The following is a 17841-nucleotide window of genomic DNA, read 5'->3' as shown; positions in this document are numbered from 1 at the left end:
AAATTATAATAGCACCGTCTCCCTAAGCTGAAAGCCTCCTGCAGTAACAACATAGACACTCTGCACATTAAAATCTTCACTTATATCTTTATTTCTTTGTGCATAAAACAAAACAAAGAAAAATCAGTCTAACAGGTATTCTCACCTGGTTTCTATAGAGCTGCAAAAACATTTCAGTGGGGATGCTTAGTCATGCACCTGTTAAGTTATCACAGGTTTATTTAAACCATTATGTTAGTATACATCAGTAAAAAGCCCTTCTTTTCTTGGAAGCACTCATTCTGTTTTCTTTAAAATGAAATAAAATCCAACTCGTCGTATTAATACATTTTGATCAATGCAATGCATCAGTAATTGAAGTTAATAAACCTACAGGTGTTTAATTAGAGTGCTTTTAAAAGTCTGTTCAGTAGCGATTTTCACATTTTTGCTCCATTATTATGTTTCTCCTCAACCAACACCGCCCAGAGGACAAAGTGCTCACGCTCTCTGCAGAGGTCTTGATCTACACATTTAGAACGATTTCTTTAATAATTCATCCAAACTCCTTCCAGGAAGGAATGCTATCCGGCCACACGCTGGATCAATGGAGATAAAAAACAGCATTTGGTCCTAAATGCAATCCTATCCCAAAGCGGCTCCAACGGGGCTATTTTAGTGCCAAGTCCTGTGGCCGACCGACTGCTAGTGGTCTCCATTTAAAGGTTAACAACGAGGTTGCTAGAAATCAGCTTTTTAGACATGTATTTAAAGCCAGTTGAATGAGATGTCTGTTCTTTCTTTAACACTGATGCACAGCTCACACTCAAACACCTGCGACACTGTGCTCAGATGAATCAGTTTCAGAAGAAGTGCTGAATTCAAGATTCAATTTTTTTTTCTTTTTGGCTTAGCAGGGAAGCATTTCTTGAGTCATTGGTTTTGATTAACTACCTCATTAAGTCCCTGCAGATACATTATAGTTATTTGCTGCTGTGAGAGAGTGAAAATCTTACTTATTGCACCATTAAGGTTCATTTAAGTTTTGCATGTCGCATGATTCTGTTAGCCAAATGAGGTTCAACTGGTATAATCCAGACAAAAATGCCTTCATGCCAGGTTTGTAAATATTTCTTCTCATGACAACATTTCATGTAGAACGGTCGTTTGCAGAAATCTTATTAGTCTGATTCTCGCATCCCACGCTTAAGGATGTCTGCTGTCATATCTATAGGGTGTCTCTGCGATGTTTGTGTGTGTGTGTGTGAGAGAGACACCGCAGAGACACCTGTTCCAGCTTGCCGTTCATCAGTGATGAGGACGGTGCAGGGTTTTGACACGCTCTGTGGACATGACAGCTCAGACAGGATGGATGTTAATCTCTTCTAACTGCTCCCAGCCTAATTAAATCTTCCAGGGTAGCACACATGTGCAGACGGTTGCGCGATCACCAATACTCAACACACGTGGTGACTTCTAAATTAGTCTTGGTTGTGAGTAAGTTTTAACGATCGGGAGAATTGGCCCCGCAGCACTTTGTTTGATTCTAATTCTATGAAATTCTGTGTGTGTGTGTGTGTGTGTGTGTGTGTGTGTTAGACAGAGAGTGTGAAAGGGAGAGACAGAATCTGAATTATAGTTACTGTTACACTATACTCATAAACACACAGAATTTTACTGCTTTTTTCGGTAGTTTGCAACGTTTAAATATGCAGCGCTAATTGAGACACATGCAGGGTAGCAGTAGCACTCTTCTTTTTGCTGTGACTTATATAAACCAAACTGGGATGGTTACAGATGCACCAATCTGACTCCTTCAGTTTTTTAATTTTTATTTTGCATATTTGCACGTGTTAGTTACTAGCTCCTTTATTTATTCATTCATTTATTCTTAACTTTATTAGAAATTAATATTGTTTTGTAGTGTGATGTTGTGTCTGTGTGGAAGCTGCAATTGAAATGTAATTTCCTGCAAAGGATTAATAAAGGATCTCTATCTACATTGATCACAATAATCTTGGCTTTGTCTATCCATCAAAACTCAGTACTGATCGATTAGCAGTGTTAATTTATTAACCCGTGTTTTTTTACTCAAAGGAAAAAAGAACAGGAATTAATCTCTTTCATTTTTTTATGGCAACGCAGCACCGGGCTCGACTTAAATATTGCTTTTCCTAACTTTGTAAAATGCGATCTAACAACAAAAAAATACAAAATTAACTGGTGTTTATTACTAAAATCATAGATAACAAATGGACAAGGAGAAATAAAATAAAAAATATTTCAGTATGCTCATTGTGTGTGCAGTGGAAAGGTGAAGTGGACAATATATTGAAAATGATAGTGTGTTATGTGTACACCACAAGTGTTACACTAAACTTAATGAAAGTAAGCATGAGTGAGTAGGAGAGAACAAAAGCATCGTCATTTCAGCTTCTTCAGCCATGTAAACATTATCGCAAACATACAAGAGAGAAGTCGTTTGTGTAGCCAGCGTGAAATACCTCACAACTGCTGACCTCTTGCTTTTAACTATGTTAGCTCTCCTGATGCACTGTTGCTGACATGTGGCATGTTCAACACTGATCAACATGGAATTGAATTGAATTGATTGGCACCATAGATGAGCATTGTTCAACAATCAGTTGACCAGTCTAACCTGTTGAGCCAGATTTGGATGGAGATCAGATCTAAGTGTAGGATTGGTGGATATCTGTCCACTGACATGACTTAGTAAACAGAGAAATTCCTATATGGTCATATCATATCACTCACGTTTCTCTGCAATGACTCCAGGTTTTCCTTGTTATTAATTTATATACCTTATTTAAAGGGTACCCATCAGTCTTACCTAGAGCATACTGTGAGTAACTCGGACCCCACACAGTTGTTTATGGCTTTATTTGTGACCAATGTCCCAGCGTGGTGAGCTCTCCAGCTGTCCTCACACACACCTCCTCTTCTGGTCTCCGACCTCGCTATAAAAAGGGAAAGACCTTGTTAGATGAATCACCTTCACCTGTTCCTCCAACCTCCATGGCACCGCCCGTTGAGCTCACTGCACCACCCCTCATGCAGCTGAGCCAGGGACCACACCTCTGCCACACATACAGTGCTCTGCATTTTTGTAGTCTTTACCTTACAATATTAAGCACCTTGATGATACTATATCGACAAAATAATTTAATCATCATTTAAAAACTGCACTTTGCATTTACTCTGGTTATCTTTGCCTAATGTTAAAATTTGTTTAACAATTTGAAACATGTAAGTCTGACAAACGTGCAAAAAAGGAAACACAGCAATGCTCAGATGTGCTCAGGCTTCGCTCGAAAGTTCACATCCACACTCAGATATCATGCTACTTGCACATACTTACTGTGCTGTGTTGTTTGTGTTTGCTGGTGAAATGGGTGTTTCTCTGGTACAGGTGTCGGCAACTCTGGGCACACGTTCCACAGCTGGCACACGAAGGGTTAACTGATGGCACGACCATAGCTGGGCTGGTTATCCAGCTATGGTGATTTTTCGTTTTTATGGGCCGATCGGGGTTTTTTGTTAATTTCTAATTAATATTAATTTCTAGCATCAGCTGATGTTTGCTGGAGCCACAGCTGTAAAAGCTGCTGGTCATGATGTCGATCTGGATATGTGGTGAGAGGGAAACATGAAGATGAAACCAGGAGATGTCCTTACTGAATCATCAGAGCTGAACAGGTGATGGAGAAACAGGTTTACCTTTTAGTTAACATTAATGAGTTGAAGGGAAGTTATGAACTGTTTCTGAGAGACAAATAACACCAGGATCCTTTTCTAAGTAGCTGACAGCTGGTAACTGTGCAGGGGCGGGTCTAGCAAAGCTTTTGCCAGGGGGGCAGGTAGGGCATTAACAGGGAAAGGGGGGCACAAAGAAATACTTTTCTTTCTTATTCTCATTTAAAATATCTCGCTTTTAATAAATAATTATCTGAAGCTTACAACCAAAGTTTTTATCTGATGTAAAATGTATAGAAATCATACATATACCAACAAGACAGACATCACTGTCACAACAGCGTTTGTTTTCATTCAAAGGCTTTATGGCTTTTCTTATAATACTTGGTGGGCCAGTCTCTAGTCAAAATGCCCGGGACGATTTTTGTCGGCCCGGGCATGCGCCTTATTATGCGGTGCGACTTATGTATGAATTCCGGTTGTGCTTACTGACCTCGAAACAATTTTATGTTGTATATGGCGCTCAAAAATCTGTCAAAAATGATTTGGTATGACTTTGGTAAGCTATGCAGCCGCTTCGCTTGATGGATTGTCGGAGCATTACGGCTACCGTAGTCAGGAGCCTCGCGGAGAAATACGTACTGTGTTTCAACATAATATTACCGTATTGTGTGTGTATAAGGACCCCAAAATTGCACCTGTTAAGAGACATGCGTATGAAGCAGATTTTAAACTCAAGGCTATCAATCGCACAGTAGAACATAGAGCAGCTGCGAGCGAATTCAGCATTTTTGAATCAATGGTACAGAAGTGGAGGAAGCAAGACAAATGAGTTGAGTAAAGTTTGACTTATCTGACTGTTTTGTTTCATTTAATGCGCCTTATAATCCAGTGCACCTTATGGTCCGAAAAATACATCTAACTTTTGTGGATATTATACATGGTTATGCTCAGTATATGTCAGCCCATTCCCACTGGAAATGCCTTTTGGCTAAACTGTCAGCAAGGAATTTGTATTTGCACTGTTAAATTTTTATATAGCTTTAATGCACATAAAAAAACAGCTGCTTGTTTAAGTGAAAATAAATTGATGGGGTTTTTTTGCAGCACGGTGGCACGGTGGTTAGCACTGTTGCCGCACAGCAAGAAGGTCCTGAGTTCAATTCCAACATCAGGCCGGGGTCTTTCTGTGTGGAGTTTGCATGTTCTCCCCGTGTTTGCGTGGGTTTTCTCCGGGTACTCCGGCTTCCTCCCACCGTCCAAAGACATGCAGCTTGTGGGGATAGGTTAATTGGATAATCCAAATTGTCACTAGGTGTGAATGTGCGAGTGAATGTGAGTGCGAATGGTTGTCTGTCCCTGTGTGTTGGCCCTGCGACAGACTGGCGACCTGTCCAGGGTGTACCCCGCCTCTCGCTCTATGACAGCTGGGATAGGCTCCAGCGCCCCCCGCGACCCTGAAAAGGATAAGCGGAAGCGAATGGATGGATGGATGGATGGTTTTTTTTGCACTAATAAAATTGTGGGTAAAGTATTTTGTCTCACACCAATTATATCGTCAGTTATATCGTTATCGCAAATTTTCAAATGTATATCGTGATAAATATTGCCCCATTGGACAGTGATTACTGGAAGTGTTTCTGAGCTCATGCAGTGACTTTACCTGCCAGAATCATACGTTTTTTTAATGTAGTGTTGCCTGAGTACCTGAAGATCAAAAGCATCCTGTGTTGATTTTCAGCCTTGATCCTTGCAAACAGAGATTTCTCTAGACGCCTGGAATCTTTAGATGATATTATTGTGCTGTAGATGATGGCATATTCAAAGTCTTTGCTGCAGCGCAATTATGTGGTTTTTTTGCAGATTTGTCACTCTGCCCACTAGTACCACGTCTTTTGTTACCCCCATCCCAACATTTTTGACATGTTTTGTTGACATCAAATCAAAAATAAGCTCAGTTTAAACATTAGATGTGTTTTCAGTGCTCTACCATGAATAAACTATGGGTTTATAAGATTTGCAGATGACTGCGTTCTGTTTTTATTCACATTATACAGCGTCCACAAGATTCTTAGAATTTAGGGTATATTGTTGTTTTCTGTCCAACACTTCTAATTTGTAATGAAGCGTTCCAGCTTGATTTCATATATCTCATAGTAGTTACACTTGTTCCTCAGTTTTTCTGTCTCATGTATGATCTTTTGGCTTTTGCCTCTTTCTGGACCATTTTGCTCGTCTCTTGCTGCAATTCTTTGCTCCTACCGACTGCACTTCCATGTATGAACTAGGCCTGGATTAAAGGATTTGGATTTTACTCTCTCTGCCTCTGGTGTGTCCTGCATTTTTGTTCTCTCTCCTGTGGAGTTGTTACAATATTAAAGTCATGAAAGGTGTTAGCGGATGAACCCTGTTAAAGGCGGTACTGAAAAGATGCATTGAAAAGTACTGCAAACATACTTTTAAAGCACCAGGAAAGGAGTCATTTCTTTACCATCACATCTGTCAGTAATTTGATAGGGTTTTCACACAATTTGTTTAAGTTGATTTTGTTTTTCATTGGATTTTTTATTTTATTTTTTTTTACATTTTTTGGATAGCACAAAGAGATGACATGACATGCAGTGAACGTTTGGTCACCTGAGAAACAAACCAGTTCATGTTACTCACAGCATCTGAAAGCTGAGCTCTCAGATCACACATTTTTTGAACAAACAGAAGCATCTTGAATCCAAGAAGGAACATCGGTTAAGTTGAAGCTCAGGAAATCTGTGCAAGGAGCATGCGTTTGAGGGCAGACGTGCAGTTTTGAACATGAGCAGAGTTTTAAAGGAGAGCAGTGCAACATTAAAACAAGAAATCACTCTCTTCATTAAGCAGGATATTGTAATCCCATGGGTAAAAAAAAAAAGTGAAATAGGAAACAGAATCTGTCATCCAAAACCACAAGAATTATCTTTGTGCTTGCACATGTGATAAGAAGATGGAAACACAAACACCTTTCCTTCTTAGGAAAGGAACACCAAAATGGAACTGGTCCTTTGAGTGTGCTTAAACAAAACCTCATAAAACTGCATTCAAGTTTGTTTAGACTCTTAAATTTACACTTGAGGAGAAAATTACTCTCAGGTCTAAATAAGTGCAATCTTTTCTGTTCAAAGTTTGTTTGTTTTTTTACTGGATATTTTCACAGTATAGAATATATAAACAGTGTCCTGCATCTGTTGTAATCTCAACTGTCCGCTTAGCCCATTTATAGATGCATCACACAACCACTTACCCACCAAACCAGACTTTAAGACTTTTTTAAGTAAAAAAAACAAAACAGAAACGATAAGCGCTCCAAGAGTGCAAACCTTCACCATGGTAGCTCAATCTCTGAGCAGTACTTACTTTTAAGGGAATAGTATTAAGTATTAAACATCCAACAGTCAAAATTTTTAAGAAGTTAGTTTTAAAGATAAAAGACATTTTATGAAAGTTTGATTTTGTCGAAAAGGTCAGTAGTTGAAAGTAATGTGATATTTAGAATCACCACATATCCCCCGCTATGTAGTCAGTACAATTTATTGACCTTGAAGAAGTCAAATGTGAAAAGCACATCACGACTGAACAGTTCAGGAGTTACATGTTACAACTGCTTCTGTTCTGCACATGTCAAAAAATCGTCAAGGAGAATGCGTGCTGGATTTTAAAAGATTGCATCGTGTTTGAGTTTTTTGTAATCCAGTGAGAAAATGTTAAAGGGAGACAGTCCTTCCAGTTGAGTTGCATGGCCAGTGAAAGTGCAGAAGGATAGCATGTTACGATTGTGAAATGATGTGCGCCTTGTAGTGCAAGACCAGATGTAGGAGTGGAGGGTTTCATTGCTTCTTTTAGTATTTAAGAGAACATATTGTAAATTGACTGCCAGAATTGATGCAGTCTTGGATAAGTCCACAACATCTGTAATGACTTCTCTGCTGTAGTGATCTTTCTTTTGTTATGTTCTTGTCTTTACTCTGTATAGTAGTTTATAGTAGTAGAAGGCATACCTTCAAATGATTTTAATATCGTCAAGCCTCTACCAAACATCTGTTGTTACGCTACAATAGCAGATAGAGATCCAATGGAATAATGTAACCCCGAATGTTGAACGTGGTAATACACATCTTCTTTCATTTGTCTGGTACGTAAGTGGTCCAGTGATACCCTGCTTTTAACCATTCCTCGTGTTTAATAGATTACACACTGACTTTCTAATCCAATTTCACAAATCAAAAAGAGCTGGAGACTTGTATTCCTCCCTGTCTACCTACATACCAGTCCACCTGTAACCATGAGTCCATGCAGCAAAGGTAGTTTCCATTCCTATCCACGATAGCTTTCTTTCACCCCTGTTTATCTCAGTTGTGCAATTATCTTCCTGTCACTTTGTCTTTCTGTGTGTTCTGGTGTATCTACCTGGCTACTTTTTTTCTCCTCGCCTGTCTCTCACTCTCGTTTTGTGTATCACTGTGCCTGTGATTAAGTCGTCTATTTCTTCCTTATGCCCATGTCTCTGTCATCTGTCCAGTCTTAGCTCCCTCTGAGTTAAACAGGCCGAACAAATAGATTACAAACAGTGGGTAGAGTGAATCTAAGGAGGAAGACAATCTGAATTTGTTGTGGATAAAGAATGAGGAAAGAGGCTGTGCAGTCAAAGAAAGCCAGTGGAGTCAGAGTAAGGCTGTATTTGCCTGAGGGGAAAAGGCTGAAAAGTAGCTCTCGCAACAGATGTGCGGGGCAGTAAAGTGTAATTGAAATGCCAGCAGCAATGGTCTTATCTCCCTGCTACAGGAGCCTGCTGCCAGTCTCAACATCAGTTAGATGTCATTTTACCTAAGTCTGAATCAGCCTGCCACAATCCGCAATCCCCATTCCTCTGATGCTAGACAGGAAAAAAAGGGGAGAAATGAGGGGGAGGGAGAGGAGAAAGAAGAGAAGGGAGAGAAGGGTGGGGAGTCTGTAATAGGATTTCAGTAGCATCCAGTTAACTTCCACCACCTGGACTTAGTTGGTAATTTGATATGCCCCATCAATAGGATTCATTTAGCTCACCGCAGCATTACCATTGCCATTCATTTAATTTGACTTTTTCAAAAATATATTGATTTATTTCTCCCTCCACATTTTCCCACTCGTCCTGATCCTAATCACAGTGGAGGAATGAGGGAAGGGGTGTTCCAAAATATTCTAGCTGTAAAAAGTAGACCAGACCAGAGGAGGTGAAACGCCAGACACCATGACTTTCCTCTGCGCTCCAGGCAGAGCTTAATGTTTTGGACCTGGCAGCATCCCTATGGGGAGAACCATAATGTCCTCCCAGATTAGAGGCTGGCACTCCTCGGAGCTGCTGCCTTTTATCGGGAACTTTGTTACCACAACATGGGATCATCTGCAGGATATTAAAGCTGCCTTATTTCCTAACTGTAATGTTAATCTTTTGTGATTTTGTTTGTTATCTGTGTTGCTCTGACAACCTCCATCTGAGATTTTTCTTCAGTTACAGGTTTATATTTTTCAGTCTTTTTCATGCAACATGTGGCAGAAATGATTGGAAAGGGGTTGTTTTTATTGCTTTAAACGTCACGTCTAGCTGGATTCTAATAATTATAATCACATACAAACCCAGGCTTGTGATGGTTTTGTGTTGAAAAAAGGTTTTTTGTAAAATTGTATTCTGCCATTCTTGAAGGCCGGACAGGGTGTTAAGTTCCTTTTTCTTAATCAAAATGCAAATAATTTTTTTTTCTGTGTATTTGAACGTCTCATATCTTTACAGCTGCTGATTTTCTCATTGTCTTCTTCCAACCATCGTTTTTGCATTATATTTTTTCACTTCGGTGATATGTTGCACTACTACAAACAAAAAACCCGAAAGGGTATTTTAGATAAACTAAAATAAAAACGAACCTTTATGCTACAGGTACGTTAGGGAAAACAGTGGTTAAAGACTGTGGCAAGACCAAAATTATTGCAATCAAGCAATAATCTTACACTCTCATTGCCTTTGAAATGGTTGCTTCCAAGACAGGGACAGGGCTGCAACCACCGCTTCCTTGGTGCAAGCGTTGGCAGTTCGTCTTGTAATTGGAAGGTTGCCGGTTCGAGCCCCGGCTCCAAGAGTCTCGGTCGTTGTGTCCTTGGGCAAGACACTTCACCCGTTGCCTACTGGTGGTGCTCAGAGGGCCCAGTGGTGCCAGTGTCCGGCAGCCTCGCCTCTGCCAGTGCGCCCCAGGGGGCACTGACAGAGGCGCACTGTGGCTACAATGTAGCTGCCATCACCAGTGTGTGAATGGGTGAATGACTGAATGTAGTGTAAAGCGCTTTGGGGTCAATAGGGACTAAGTAAAGTGCTATACAAATACAGGCCATTTACCATTCGCTTTAAGACGTTTCACCTGTCATCTGAGAAGCTTCTTCAGTTCAAGGGTCAAATGGTGGAGAGTCCCAGATTTAAGCCCTATGGGAGTGTCTCCCCAAGAGGGACATGGACCCCCTATTGATCCTCTACCTAATCACACGAGCTGAGGTGTGAAAACGGGCGTAGGGCACAATCAGCTAAGGTTTCAGGTGAACTTATTGTGAAACCTAGCCCCACCCTATCATGTGACTTAGTGAGGTCAAATGGCCCAGGATGTGAGTGGGAGTTAAGGCGTCTGGGAAGGGATCTCTAAACTGGATTATAGATGGCAGACAGTTGGTGTCGTAAGTCAGCGGTGGCTTACCTTACTCCTGGAGGGAAGATGAAGGGAGCATCCCAACCATCTTTTAATCAAATTTTGAATTTGGGATCTCAGCTTGACAGAAAGGTTGCCAAACCATGTACTGATACATGTAACAGATAACAGAGTCAACAGCTGCTGTAAAAGTAGTATAAAAAATATAGTTCAATCACTGATATAGTTTGCGATTGAATGGGCCAAGTTGTCAGTTACATACAATCAGTTTTTTCTAATATTATAATTATATAATAATAAGTGTGATAAAAAAAAAAACACATCTGATACCATCTGTTACAAATCTGTTTCCATTTTCATACAGAGAAATTCACGTTAAGCAGAACGGAACATCGACTGCTTCCACTCAAATCCCAGCCGAATTTCACAGATCTGAAACTGAAATTCAGAATTTCCTCCACAAACAGTGACATGCATCGCAGATGAGTTGCATTCATCCGTGCAAACTAATTCGTATTGATTCCAACATGTTGGCGATCTTTCTGCATTTAAAAATTAGATGGCAGTTATTTGCAAACTTTCTCCAGTCAATCTAAGAGTGACTGAAGTTTGTCCAAGTTGGTTCCAATTGCTTGGAGACAGGTTGAAGTTGCTGAATGCTTATCCTCTGGGCAACCAGGTGGTCCCTGTAATTACTTCCAATCAGTCACCAAACACAAAAAATAAATCCTTGCATCACTGGAAACTAGACATTTTATTCATTTGTGACTAAGCCATAAAACTCATCAGAATTACTGCAATTATATTTTTTTAACGTACAAAACGAATTAAAGTTAATCTCTACACAAGCACACAGAGGCTCCGTGTTCGTTAAGTTAGGGAAGTGTGTCTGACGTTGTTTGATTTATATACCGCATTATTCTACTGTTATAAGACAGACTAGAACACTGAGAGTAACAGAAAAAAAATAGTTAAAATTATACACTCTTTGAAACTGAAGCTAAACTGATTTGAAAACCAGAATTTAAAAACTAAAAAACACCCCTTTAAAACGCTTATGATTACTCTGTCAGGAACCCACTTGTCTTTATGCTGCTACTAGCTTTGAGAATTTTTTATGTTTTTTCTTTCAGAGGGTGATTTTCAATGTGGTCAACTTCTCCAAGACAAAGAGCCTGTACAGAGACGGCATGTCCCCTGTAGTGAAGTCTACCAGCAGGCCAAAATGGTAAGTTTGCAACGACATAAGCAGCATTTCTAGAAGCAATATGTTAAATAATTAGTGCTCCGATTGTTGTTTAATATTGTCCTACTAGAACAGAGTATTTATAGACTTTCTGCAACTTTGAAATACTTTTCTTCTCCACCTGGCAGCTGACCCACACATTCCTAAGCACATAGACAGACACACACACACCCTAAAGACTGATACTTTAGATTTCCAGAGTGGATGCGTCTGGGTGCATTAGCATGTGATCCATTGGTTGCCAGTATGATGGCTGTCTGATGTAATAACGCTTGACTGATGGATGCAGAAATGTGTGTGTATGGTTGCATGCATATATATATATATATATGTGTGTGTGTGTGTGTGTGTGTGTGCGTGCGTGTGAATGGATAGGTATGGCAGGAGGGAACAGGGAGGGTGCGGTGGGGTTGGGCGTAGCGTCTGCCAAGCAGACTGGTGTATCCAGTGGGGCGAAGAACAGGATAGCGTGATGAAGTGTTGCCATCCAAGAAAAGCCCTGACATCTGTCATCAGTTGATGGAGGGCATCCGCAGAAACGCCAGGCATCTGCCACCCTGAGCTGTGTGCGTCTGCTAGCCTAGCGCTCGCACCGACCATGCCGTAGCATGCCGGTCGCAGGCTAATGGGAAGAGACAATGGGCACGACACCAGAGAAGTGGAAAGATGAACTGCTGTCTGCAGTACAGTACAGAACAACACGATGCAGCTTAGCTCGGCCTCCTGGCTCCTTCTGTTTTGATTTTATGTAGTAGTTGCAAGTTTGTCTGTTGTGCGTGTAGGGGTATGGCTTTATCACAGCGCACCAGCCTCTCCCATTGTCTCCTCCTGCCACTGACTGATTTACAAGTGAAGCTAGCAGCCGTTTGCTTTAAAAGCTGTGGGGTTTTTTTTCAGGTAAGTTTATTTATACTGCCAAATAGGCTACTGTGACGACAGTTTAAATCCGCAGTAATTTATATGATAATTTCAGGTAATTAATGTCCCAGGTGACGAAAACCTGGTTCTGCATAGCCTTAACTTCTCATTTGACATAATCTTGAATTGCTGAGGAGTTAATCTGCGCAGAGCCCTCATTGGGTCATTTAGTTCCCAAAGCTTTTCTAAATACACTAATCATGCAACCTTGCCCATGTTTATGTTCCAATCAGCGCTCATAAAAAAGTGTTTAAGTGACAGACGCAGCAGGAGGTGATGTTACTGAGGCCTGACTCCATTTACCTCCTCAGGCTAATACTGTTTTAACCACTCCTCTCAGCACTGTGGCGTCTAAGGGGGCATAATGTCTCCTGCACTCGTAGAGATATTTTCCACTGTCAGGGGCGTCCAGGACCACAGCTGACATTGTTTGTGTCCCCACAAAGTGGTCAAGATGCTTTTAACACAACCTCCTCTATTTGACTTTCCATGAGCACAACAAAGCGCAGACAGCTCCTAAAGTAGCAATCTTCTTTTTGACAGCTACAGATATGGAATAAATAAAAAGGCAGAGCATGGAGAGCTTCGCCTGTCTGATCCAAACTCACACAAGACAGGATGAAGAAGGTACGAGAGAGAGAAAGAGAGAGAGATGGAAAGAGAGAGGCAGACTTGCAGAAAAAGACAGAAAGGATAGAGGAAGAAAAACACAAAGTACAAGAAAGAGATTACTGAGACAGGTAGACGGGGGAGGGGAGCGGGGAAAGGTTGCCCTCCGACTCCCACCGCCCACCACCCAATGTCTGTATTTATCAAAAGAATCGTCAGTATTAGCTCAGGAGTTGAAGCCTTTATCTCCCTGTGCAGGTGCCTTATGTCCTGGGGCCCCAGCATCGCTTGGTGCTAGAGGCTGCAGGGCTCAGCTGGCTTCGGCTAAGCTGGGCATTTCAGAGAGAGACAACTGGCAGATTACAGTCCAGCAGGACGTTTGTTGCTACAGGTGGAAGGATCTGTCCTCCATCCCTTACTCCATCCCTTTTTCGTCCATGACTCCTCCAGCTGTGAGCTGACAGGGGTCACTGTATTTTATCACATTGAAACAGAGCTATAGGTTGCAAATATGTTGTTGAATAAACTAATTTAAAATGACTACAGTTTACATTAATCCTTATATGATTGCCAAGGAAGTTTTTCAAGATTGAGTTGACCGTCAGCTTTAGCAAAGAGGTTCCTTTTGTCTTATCATTTGTGCTTTATTTGGTACTGCGATTTGGCTCGTGGAATTACAAATCGATTTCAAGTTCAGTGTTTGCAAGTCAAAGGAAATAGAGTGAGCCATATTTTCTCATACTAGTCTGTCGAGCACAACAGCCCCCTTGGTGACACTAGGTGCCAACCGCACTCCCTGCGGTCTGCTAGTTGTTAGACTGCTAGAGCAAAGAATTGCTCAGCATCCTTATTTTCTGGGATAAGCTAATTAGAAAGTCAAAGAGCGTGGTGTAATGCAGCTGCTGGAGGCCAGAATGCCGTGGGGTGGGGTAATGGCCAAGACGGTTGCATGAGACTGACTGCATCAACCGGCAGATGCCTCATGCAGAGTCTCGTGTGGGAGTGGGGTAAGACTAGAGAGCACAGGACGACGGCACAGAAAGTGGAAGATATTTTCAGCCTTGCATGAGAGGGCTACTGCTAGCAGTTATTTTTGTTTCATTTAACATGCAGATTTTAAAAAAAGTTTACATGTTAATAATAAGTCACGGAGTCCAGCGCAACCACTTCAGATGTCTTGTTTTATTTATCCAACAGTCCAGCCCCCAAACATCAGTTTGTAGTGTAAATTCTCACATTTATGAACCCCAGAGTGGAGACTGTTTGGTTGATAAGTGATCGATTAACTTTATGATCAATAACTCTGATCTGGGCTACGATACAGCAATTAGTCTAGCAACTGAGTGGCTTTATAACCAGCCAGCATCATAAATAAAGTTTGGTTTTACAAATTCTTTAAGCTTTACACTGTACAGCAGATAATTTAGATTTTACATTTGTTTTGGATATTATTGGGAATTTGAATTCCCCCCAAAAAGATCTGCAGTGTGCCTTTTAATTAACTTTCCAGTTTTTCGACACTCAGTAGGTATATGGATAAAAATAGCTACACCTCTAACTGAGCCAGCAGATGAACAGTCAGAGTTGGAGGAAATAGGTTGCCAAATATTGCTTCTAAAGTTAGAACCAGTCAACCTTGGGCAAGGGTAAATGCTTTTTTCCCCTTTTCTTTATAGGAGTCAACAATAAAACAGAAGCCTGCTTTTCAAGCAATTGTGCTCAGCTCCAAGAGACAGACAGAGTTAGTCAGTCGATGAGTCAGTCAGCGTCGTTTTGCTTCTCAGCCACAATCCTTCCTGTAAGCGTGTGATGCAATAGCTTAGTGAAATTCTATTTGGAGATGTCTGTCTCTCCATCCGGGTGAGTGTTAGCAGTAATTGTTCTGTCAATCAGCAATGCTGCTTCTCGCTTGTTTTCCTCACCACCTGGTATGTCCTGGCAGAGGGTGAGGGGCAAGGAGAGGTGAGACACGGGGAATAAAGGAGAAAGGATACCTCCATCGCTCTATGTGCCGCTCCCTGCTCACCTTTGGATGTCTTTACAGTGTTATATTTGTCCTCTTGTGCGTCCGTTCTCACCTCCCTCTTATGTCCCATGTTTTCCTTGGTTTGTCTTACTTCTGCTTACTTTAATTCAGTTTTTCTTTTATGTTCATTTTTCCCCGTTGTCTTGTCATCTCAACTTTTTGCATAACTTTAATGTACCGTATTTTTCGGACCATAAGGCGCATTAAGCGAAACAAAACAGTCAGATAAGTCAAACTTTTCTCAACTCATTCTTCTTGCTTCCTCCACTTCTGTACCATTGATTCATTAATGTTGAATTCTCTCACAGCTGCTCTATTCCTATGTTGTTGCAGTCTATTAATGACTAACCTCGTATTGTGGATGGATTATCTCAGTTGTTCTCCTGACTGAAGTTTGGTCCGTTTACAGCATCGTGACATGCAATTGCATTTGTCCCTAACCATCGGGAACCCTCTCTTTAACTTTTATAGAGTGGAAAAAAGGTTAGCGTTCATCCTCCAGCTTCACTGCGTGTGTGTTATGCTAACATAGCAGCTGTGTCACTAGCGATCATGAAGCACATCATTATATACCAGCTAGCCCAACTTTAGTAAACCTACAAACCTCACTGCTGTTTAGTTTTCTGTCTTGATTTATGTTGGAAGTGATAGCAGAGCTATAGGTTTTAATTTATTCAAAAATCTCTCAGTCAGAACATGCTATATCATGGTCAAAGGAGCTTGCAAAGAAAGCTCCTTTGACTACGATGACCTGGATGACTGAGAACCTTCACAGAGACATGCTATATCATGTTTAGGTGGAAACTAGCAAGCTAACTTCCTGCTAACTTCTAACTGTGTTAAATTTCATAAATTCTGTTTTCATGGATGCCTGGATGTTAAACTTAATTGTTACACCTGGTAAAGCAGCAATGCTGATCTTTTTTTTTTTTAAAAGATGAAAGAATTTAGACCGTTTTTAACTCTTAGTGATGCCGCAGTGTTCGTTTGACTTTGGGACATGAAGCGGACTTTTGGACTCAGATTACTCTGCGAGGCTCCTGACTACGGCAGGTGTAATGCTCCGACAATCCATCAAGTGGTGCGGCTTCATAGCTTACCAAAGTCGTACTAAAACATTTTTTGACAGATTTTTGAGTGCCGTGTACCACATAAAATTGGTTCGAGGTCAGTAAGCACAACCTGAATTCATACATAAGGCACACCGGATTATAAGGCACAAAATTTTAGTTTTAAGTGCGCCTTATAGCCCGAAAAATACGGTGCACGTCTTCCTTCCCTCAGCTGCATTTCAGGTATTGGGATTTTCAATGGCTCTGTAAACTGCGTTGTCATAATGTCTTAGTAAGAACTCATAAATAGCCTCACTGTTTATGTTTCATATGCTTGAAAGGGAAAAAAGTATCAGCCACTATAACTGCTATTTAAATCCCCAAATATCGGTACTGGTATTGTTCTTAAAAGCACCTGTTTACCCATCCAGAAGATATGGAGTAACAGTAATTTTGGTTTACCACCTACCAAGTATATTAATTTTTAATTTTTTTAACAGCTGAAAACTTGACAGCAGCTCATCCAAGACCTTGTCTCTCTGCTGCAGCTTGAAGACACTGTGAGAGTGAAGTAAAATTATAGTGCTGAGGACTGGAAGTGAGTTGAAAGTCTTACTGTAGGGTGACAGTTTTCTGGGGTTTTTCCAGTAAAAATGTCCCCTTTCACATACAAATAGCTACGTAATGCACAGTTAATCTTTAATACCTGGTTATAAATGCAATAATATTGACTGGATTTGAGAGGATTTGTAGCAACAAATATCCAAGTCAGGCGCTCCCATTTCACTCGAACCAACAGTTTTATTGTTTATTGTGTTTTAAAATTACAATTAAGTTTATTAGAAATGTAGAAAAATAAAATCACAGAAAAAAATCAGCACCAAACTGGGAGAACTAGCCCTTCTTAGAGTTTGTACTTGTAAGGCCTGCAGTACGAAGGAAATTGCACCTGTCAAGCTCATAAAGAAACCTCTCATCCAGCACCTGACACACATCCCAGACCTCTAACTGCCGTAGCGCTGAACTGAGCCATTTGGGTCTGAAAATGTGTAATAGTAGCGAGGGAGATGGTCCCTCTATCGAGGACAGAGTGTCAGGCAATGAATTGAAGACAGACAGACTGTAAAGCTTGTGCCAGAACCACAGCAGAAAGGCCTGACTCCTCTTTACATTCAGTGTGTCCGCACTTCCCTCTCCTCTTGCCGCTCCTCCCCAGCCACTGAGCCACTTGCACAATTAACCATGTGGCATGCCTTTTTAATAATAGACCTTTTAATTGTCGGCGAATGAAGAGTGATGTAAAATAGCTAATAGCTTGTGCTAATTAATGGGGGAATTGAACGCTTGTTAATTAAGGGCAAACAGGACAAGGACCGGCTCGGGTAATTTGAGCAATAAAACCGAGACTAACGATTGATTTCCAAACAGACTCACTTCATAAAAACATCAAGCGACCCCGGCTTTGCTGTTTGAAAACACTCGCCCCACCGTATCCTCCAACCACAGTCACACGCATATAAGTATACACTGAGGAAATATAAACAGACATGTCCTGGCTTCCTACATATGACTCCCAGTAGATGTGATATAACAAGACAA

General features: G+C 40.9%; 1 protein-coding gene across 2 annotated transcripts in view; it reads left to right on the top strand.

Annotated features, from left to right (window-relative positions):
• agbl4 (AGBL carboxypeptidase 4) overlaps positions 1-17841 on the top strand; it is a 359648-nt gene that overhangs the window by 137557 nt on the left and 204250 nt on the right. For both annotated transcript variants that reach the window (XM_026157910.2, XM_080297524.1), the window contains one exon: positions 11525-11619. In XM_026157910.2, coding sequence (XP_026013695.1) covers positions 11525-11619 — 95 coding nt within the window. The remainder of the gene's footprint in view (positions 1-11524; positions 11620-17841) is intronic.

The sequence above is a fragment of the Astatotilapia calliptera genome, chromosome 23 (genome assembly GCF_964374335.1).
Source record: "Astatotilapia calliptera chromosome 23, fAstCal68.1, whole genome shotgun sequence".
In the NCBI taxonomy this organism is placed as follows: domain Eukaryota; kingdom Metazoa; phylum Chordata; class Actinopteri; order Cichliformes; family Cichlidae; genus Astatotilapia; species Astatotilapia calliptera.
The sequence above is the reverse complement of the archived record's forward strand: the minus strand, read 5'-3'. Positions and strand labels throughout refer to the sequence as shown.